General features: G+C 45.2%; 1 protein-coding gene across 1 annotated transcript; it reads right to left on the reverse strand.

Annotated features, from left to right (window-relative positions):
• Window positions 1-874: 874 nt before the first annotated feature.
• Window positions 875-6,536, reverse strand: gldn (gliomedin). The gene is made up of 10 exons (XM_012851161.3): window positions 5,818-6,536; window positions 5,393-5,444; window positions 5,287-5,304; window positions 5,042-5,140; window positions 2,528-2,629; window positions 2,319-2,435; window positions 2,055-2,138; window positions 1,858-1,983; window positions 1,621-1,771; window positions 875-1,530 (listed from the first exon to the last, which is right to left on the reverse strand). Exons 1-10 carry the CDS (start codon window positions 6,337-6,339, stop codon window positions 1,065-1,067), a joined length of 1,737 nt encoding a protein of 578 aa, XP_012706615.2. The 5' UTR covers window positions 6,340-6,536; the 3' UTR covers window positions 875-1,064.
• Between the last annotated feature and the right edge of the window lie 1,271 nt (window positions 6,537-7,807).

The raw sequence follows: 7,807 nt of genomic DNA on the forward strand, positions 1-7,807 counted from the left end.
TGGCAGATTTTGACTCAAAATTATTTTGATTTGTTTCTGAAAGGAGGAAAGACAAAATGACAGGAGTTACCTGTTTGGGGGAAAGAAAGTTCATTTTAATTTTATTAAAAGAGGCATATTTTGATGATTTATCTTTGCTGTTGAAGGCCTTAATCTTTCGCCCCCATCCACAGGTTCTCGATCAGATTGAAGTCAGGACTCGGGGCTCAAATCTTAACGGTACTTCTAGTTCTTCACATGTTGGAGAAGAAACATTTTGGTAAAATTAAAGGATTACTTTAAACCAGGGGTCTTCAGCGCCAGTCCTTAAGGTCCAGTGTCCTGCAACTTTTGTGTACCTGGTCCAACACATCTGAACTAAATGGCTGAATTAGCTCCTCAGTGTACTGTCATGTTCTCCAGAGCTCTGCTAATGACCAGATTATTTGACTCAGGTTTGTTGAAGCAGAGAAGCCGGACCTCGAGGACTTAAAGACCCCTCCTTTAAACCTAAATCTGCCAGGAACATGAATAACTGAGCTTTTACGGCCTTCTAACGAAGGGATGGTCATGCACTCACCAAACAACAGATACAGAAGTTAAACTATAGGTTCAGTTTGTAACAGTGGGCATTTTTTTTTTTTTTACATTTTTTTTTCTTTAAACTGGGAAATATATTGATGTGTTTAAACAGATTTCAATGCTTTCATTGCCCCAATTGTACAAAATAAGTTAAAAGTTGCAACATTAGGATATATGCTATTGAGTAGTTAACGTGTGCACTATGAGAAAATACAAAACTATAGGAAGTCACTCTGTTAGTAACACTGAAAACCCACTTTCGATTCATACAAGGTAGAAATAAACGCAGAAACGGCATGACCTAAAGTCAGTGTCCTGTAGAAAAACTCACATTTAAAATCTGCTCAGTCCCATTTAGACCGAACGTTCCACAAGACAACAAAGACTAGCGTATGTACGTGCTGTAAACTTTTTTTTTTTTTTTTTTTCTAAATGTAGCGCCTGGCTTGTCAACCTGGGATTTGCTACGAGAGCATGATGTAATAGTTGTGTCTGCGTGGTTATCACTCATCAGAGATGTAATGGACCACGTAGAGCCTGACATAGCTCTGGTCCCACACGTACAGGTGCCTGTCCTTCGGGCTGTAGGAGAGCATAGCCAAAACGTCCCCGGGAGACCTTAAGTCAAACGTCATATTGACTGCCTTTCCCTTCAGCAAGTCGAAAGCAAAGGTGACTCTAGCGTCCTTGGTGTCGGTGACATACAAGACGCCACAGGCGATGAAAGCGTTGCCGGCCTTGGTGCGGGGGTACGTGGTGTTTATGTAGGACGTGACGGAGAAGGTCTTCTGGTCCATCTGGGCCACCATGATGCTCTCATCCACTCTGGAGGCAAATATCAACCACAAGCCGTTCTCGTCTGCCGCCAGTTTGAAGTAGGTCTTGGAGTTTGTCAGCAGATATGTCAGGTTGTTGTACAAGGCGTTGTCGATGGAAAGGCTGTGAAGCCTCCTGGTTCCCAAGTCAAATCTGGGACGGAGCAAAAACAGCAGAAGGTAGCGAATCTAACCCGACTGAAGGGGAGCCGATATAAACATTAAAAACATGAGCGCTGCTTACCTGGCGATAGCGGAGGTACCAGCAATGTGATAGTAGAAAGAGCCGTTGTGGACGATGTGGCCGCAGCCTTGGTAAAGCTTTTTAACATCCACCGTCTCGCTGGTGTTATTCTGGAAAGCGGCGATGCTTTGGTACTCCTTCAGCTTCCGACCTGGAAAAAGGTCGAGCACAACGTCCGTGTCCCGCAGTCTCAGTAAGACCCTCTTAGCAGAGATGAAGAGAGCCAAACCCACTCACCCAAGAAGTGCTCCGCCACCCATATTCTCTCGTCGTCCAGGTGAGCGGTGTCTTTCATCCAGGTGCCAAATGTGCTCTCCATCTTTGCCACGTTTCTGGGATTTATCAGAGACTTGATGAGGCACTCTGAGGGAAACCAGAACATGATTAGATGTAAGCCGCACACCGTCGATTGGCGCTGGGTAAAACACGCTCACCGTTCTTCTTAGCCGGGTTCTCGTGTAGCTTCACAGCCTCCTTTACCGTCAACGTTTCATCGTTTGGGACTGCGTGCAACAGCCCTGTCAGACACAGTGTGACAGTACACAATTTAATTTACTCCTCATGTTCTTATATAATCCTCCTGTTTCTACAAAAAAAAAGTCTCACTGAAGGGCTTGAACACATCTAACTTTAAACATGTCCAATTTAAACATGCAATGGTTGTTTGGTCAGCCACGGGGCTGAAGTATCTGGCCTACCCAGAGTATGAGCAGTTTGCAGGTTTGCTCTGTGGTGCCTCGTCCTGGGAGGCCCAGGAGGTCCTTGAGGTCCCACAGGTCCAGGGGGTCCTGGAGGGCCAGGAGGGCCAGGTGGGCCTGAGCAACAAAATATGACAATTTCTAAGCTTTCGCAATGTAACAATGTGTTTCTCCTAAAAGTATTGTATTTGGTGTTACTCTGTCCCTACCCTCAATAATGACGTCATTGGACGCTTCATATGCCTCTCCAGGTGGACCAGGCTCTCCTCGCTCTCCTTTTTCCCCAGGTTCTCCTTTCTCACCCGGAGGTCCTATGGGGGAGCATCACATAAAATAGCAAAAACAAAAACAAAAAAAAACTCTTTTCAGTATGACGGTACAAATTGAACTGTTGGTGAAATACTTCACAAACCAACGGACTTTGTTGCATTGATGATGCAATTCTATTGTGGAGAAGAAAAGAGGAAGTGGGAGAGTTTTCAACCGACACCGAAATCCACAGTAATGAGTAATATGTGCAGGAAAAGTGAAACAGAATGAGTTGTTTCCACCTCCGCTGAGTTAGACAATGCTGCATTGAAATATATGACATATTAAACATGAAAAGGTCAACTGAATTTTTTTATATAAGGGTTCAAACAGCTTAATATTGTGTTCAAAAATATTGACAGAATTGTTAAATCTAGTGAAAAGTGTCCCAGAAACCAGTGATACAAAGAGCCATGATGTACGGCAGATGGAGCCGACCAAATGTGCTGGTGCTGTCACTCGAATGAAGACAAGTCAGAAAATCTGTTGCAGTATCCGTCCAAGTTTAACTCCAACTTGGATAATCTGAGGTTTGTCCCCACCCGGGTAATAGCTGCTGTAAGAAACTACTTGAATGCATTTCAAGTAGTTTTAATCGCACTGTACCAGCTTTATTAGCCAAAATCTATGTACAGTATTTGAATGTTCAAAATGCAAAGAAATGAATTATCACCATCTGTTGCTAAATATAGTTAGCCTGGTCACGGAGCACAACGATTTTGTGGGACACCTTCCATCTTCTAATGTCTGAGACTAGCTGTATATCCATGTTACAATGTGGCTTAAACATATTCATGGTACAGGCTAACTGCTGTTTGCATCCCAGGCCAAAAACAGAAAAATAAATTAAAGATTCAAACACAAAAGTAACATGTTCACTAATGAGGGATAGATAGCATCTAGCGTGCCAGCAATTTAAAGGAGCATGGCGCAAGTTCTGGGATTTTTGCAGACGCCTGCCCCCTGTGGCGACAAGTTGAAATGACACCAGTGTTGTGCACGTGCATGGGAGAAGAGGAACAGCATCTGCTACTGCAACCGTACAGGTTTATTGTTTAGAGGTGTAATGTCTTCTGAGGTCAGAAAGTTATAAATATGGAAGTTATCCCATGTTCTCTCGCTAACGTATCAATTAGGGCGGAGCCTCAACAAAGTAGCTAGGTGAACGATAGGATACGGCCGCTCTCTCGTGAACTGAATTTCTAGCCTTTAGAGGCAATTGCGGTAAATAGACGATAACTAATTTTACACGTCGGGGAATTGTACGGGCAATATCTGGTAAAGGTAATACACAATATTTAACTTTAAAACTTGCAAAATTAACCTTTAAAGCCCCACTAAGTATTTTTGAGTGGTGCTCCCCCTACAGGACCTTTTAAAAATCGCACCGCCGTAAACTCTCTCCCCTCTGCGTGCCCCCCACACCCCAGAGCTACAGGACACTGTCACCCTCAAAGCAGCTAGAGAGACGGAGAGAGAGATGTGTGTATGAGTCTGGACACAGAGGGACACAATGAGCCCAGCGCAATGACGCGCAGCCATCTTTATGTTTTATACATGCAGCAGCCATGCTGTATAAGGAGTTAGGGGAATACTGAATTTTTCATGCTGGAATTTTGATTTCAAATGGCAGTCCCACTGATTTTTTTATTTTATTTTATTTTTTTAGATCGGACAAAGAGCACAGAAAGAACATGAAAATACAACAACATTTTATCCGTTCATCCATTTTCCATCACGCTTATCCCTGCTGGGGTCGTGAGGGGTGTTGGTGCCTTTCTCTAGCTGTCAATGTACACCCTGGACAGGTCACCAGTACATCGCAGCAACATTTTATTTATCTGTTTATTTACTTATTCCTCAATAATTACACTTTCATATTTATACACTGCGCCTTTCAGTGAAAACAGTTATATACTCCAAATGAGGAAGCAACACAGTTCCTCGTCACTGTCAGACAGAGACGGGAAACGCAACAACTTCTTCAGTTAACGTCTATTTGGGGCGTTGAAGGTTATCCAGTTCGAAAAGCAGCCCATGCTAAACTGAATGGAGAAAAAAAAGTATGTTCAAAAAGTGTAATGGCTAAACCCAGACGTGTGTAACAAAATGTAATGCCGGTGTAATGAAGAATGATTAATTACATTTCAAGATGTTTTTTGCCAAAATAAGAAAATAAAAATAGCTAAACCTCCCTCAGCCTGTGCATCCTCCTCGTGTTTATCTATCCCATCTGTAATTGAATTCTCAAGGAGTGCGTGTTTGCTGGTTTAATGGGTTTCTAACCTGCGGTTATACTTGGACCTTTGATTGTCACGTTATGCCAGTAATTCTTCACTAAAGTGGCCATAACTGCCTGGAGCTTTGATAAAAAAATAAATAAAAAACAAAGTAGAGCCTCCCTCTTTCCGTACCCTTTTTGCCCCTTTTCCCATCAGCTCCAGGCAGTCCATTCAGTCCTGGAACGCCATCAGTCCCATTGTGGCCTGGCAACCCATCTGCACCGGGCAAACCTACAGTAGCACGCGCAGGGGAAAGAAAAAAACGACCATGGGTCGAGTGAAGAAAACATCAAACAAAGACAGGCGGCTCATCCACAAATGAGAGAGATAAATCGGTGGCATTTTAGATTGGGCTTTAGATGTGCGCTTTCACTCACCTGGTGGTCCTGGCGGTCCTGCAAAGCAAAGTGTAAGGTTGTCGGTGAGTAAAGTGTCAGCTATGTCTTTTACATATGAATATGGAGCGGGTTAATGAAGGCCTACCAGCCAGGCAGACTCCCTTGGTGCTGTTGCAAATGTCAACCAGCAGTTTGATCTGAAGAGGAAGAAATGACATCTAAATGTATGAATATGCTAAAATGTGAAGGGACTCAAGTAAGATTTTAAATAACGTTTAGGTGAAGATGCAGGGGAACATCTATGAATGCCTGTGCAGATTCATGGGAATAACACTGCAGGAGTGTTGTTGTTTGTTCACACCACATTTAAGCATTTGAGAGTTAGATCCACTGTGGTAATCTGGGATAATCTGAGATCTACTCAAGGAGCATGCAGCTAGTGATTGCAGATTTGATTAAATTAGATTTGGAAAGTGCATCTAGATCCAAACAGATCATTTATTCGAGGATCTTAATGAGATTATGAATAACCCATCATTACAGCAGTTATCAACAATGCAGTCATCTCACCGGTACCATGGAGTAAGTCATCATCATCATCATGTCATCCTGGGTTTTGTAATGCTGACTGTGCCGGTGCTTATGCTTCAGGTCATGCTTCAGCCCGTCTTTCTCGTCTCCGACCTCCTGGCTGGCCTCGTTCAGTTGGAGCCCCTTTCCGTCTTCCCGGCTACGCTCACGCTGCAGACCCTTGTCCAGCTCCTCGCTCCTCTTGTTCCTGGAGTACAGCTGATGCTGTGAGGGGTCCCCCGGGCCCGCTCGCAGCCCCGCTGCTCCTCTGGGCACCTCCTGGAGGAACTCCACCACGGAGCTCTGCTCCACCTCTGTCAGCCTCGCTTCTGTCTGCTCCAGCCACGCGCGCTGCTGATTCTGCTGGACCATGAGCACAAGGAGGCCCACGGAGTTCACCAGCGCCACCACGCACGTCCCGTACAGCACCGTCCGCTGTGCCACGGTCATGCTGGGTGTTGGGATCCACATTGTTACGACCTCGCTGCCTCGCTTCTGAGGGTCCCCAACCTGCCTCAACATCCACGGAAGAAAATGGTTCTAGATTAGGAGTGAAAGTCCAAAATATTGGCACCAAAAATCAAATGGCTGTAGTCAAACGCTTTCAAAAGAAAGCCATTTAAAGGCTCCAAATGATCCCAGTGTGCTCCAACATGCGCCCTCCACCCTGGTGGCCTAATCTGACGACTGACTGGTAAATACAGTGTTGGTTGTGTGGTTCTTCCAGTGCAGAAGGGGTTGTGTGTGTGTGTGTGTGTGTGTGTGTGTGTGTATGGGCGTGCGTGCACGTCCAAACCAGTGATGTAGGAGTGGGCATTACACAATCTTCTGAGCTTGTCTGGGAAGAAACCTCCGCCTGTTCAGCCACCTGATTTATATTCATCAGAAGCCTTTCTGCTGCACAGCCGTGGGCAGACTGACCATCACGCACGCACAATCACACATGTGCACATTGGTGTGATGCGCACACACACACAAAACCAGTCACTCACAAAACACGTGCATACATACATTCAATGCATTGGACAGAGTTCTGTGACGTTACATGATGATCCCATTTTTTTTTTTTTCAATTCAGGGAAAGCAGACAGCATCAGAGAACATTAATGTCACCGCGGCTCCTCTGAGTTGGTTCATCTCCCTCGGTTTCCAAACTCCTTTGTCCTCCCTGAACCTCCCCTCCAGCTCTCGGCCCTGTCACATCTCCGCAGCGTTCATTCACCAACGGCAAGCCTGACCCATTTATCCTCCTTTGATTCGGGCCGCAGCGGAGGACGTTTCACCTGAAAACTGACAGTACAGCAGGGAAATAAATGAATAAAAGCCACCAGAAACTGGAAGCTCTCTAGTGTTGCTGTTTTTTGGAGTCGTTCAAAACCGGATCGCTTAATTTGTCTCTTTGGCAATGCTTAAGATGACAGTTTAAAGTGTATTTTGACACTGTTTTCCGCTTTCTGCAACTTTTATGGATGCAGACGCACAGATTTCACATGGAGGGAGGTCGGAGGAGAGCGACTTCTCCCTGTTAGTGTTAGATGTAGTGTGTGCTCACGCCTGAGGCTGTGGGTCACAGACGGCCAGTTGTTGGGCAGCTTGAATCGCTCCTCCAGATGTGTAGACATGCACACAGATAAAGTCTTACAAACATGGAGGCTGCTCCTTTTGTTGTTTGCCATTCACTGCCCCAAGCTCCGCTGATAAAAAGCAGAGGGATGCAACCATTTGGTAAATGGACGCCAAAGGGTAACGTGCACTGCTGGACCCGGCAGAGGACTTAACCTAAGGATGCTGTTACAACTGGGGAAAGGCGGCCTTCTAAATGTAGGAAGCAAACGCAGATGTTCTCAATACCCCCCAGTTTGAATGACTTTTCCTGCAGAGCAAGGAGAGCATCCGCATCCCTTCAACATCCAGCAGACAGACTTAATAAGCTCATGAAGGATACAGCAAAAAAAACCTGGCATATATTCAAGGAAAGTTCATCCTCGGT

The sequence above is a fragment of the Fundulus heteroclitus genome, chromosome 4, assembly GCF_011125445.2.
Source record: "Fundulus heteroclitus isolate FHET01 chromosome 4, MU-UCD_Fhet_4.1, whole genome shotgun sequence".
Taxonomy (NCBI): Eukaryota; Metazoa; Chordata; class Actinopteri; order Cyprinodontiformes; family Fundulidae; genus Fundulus; species Fundulus heteroclitus.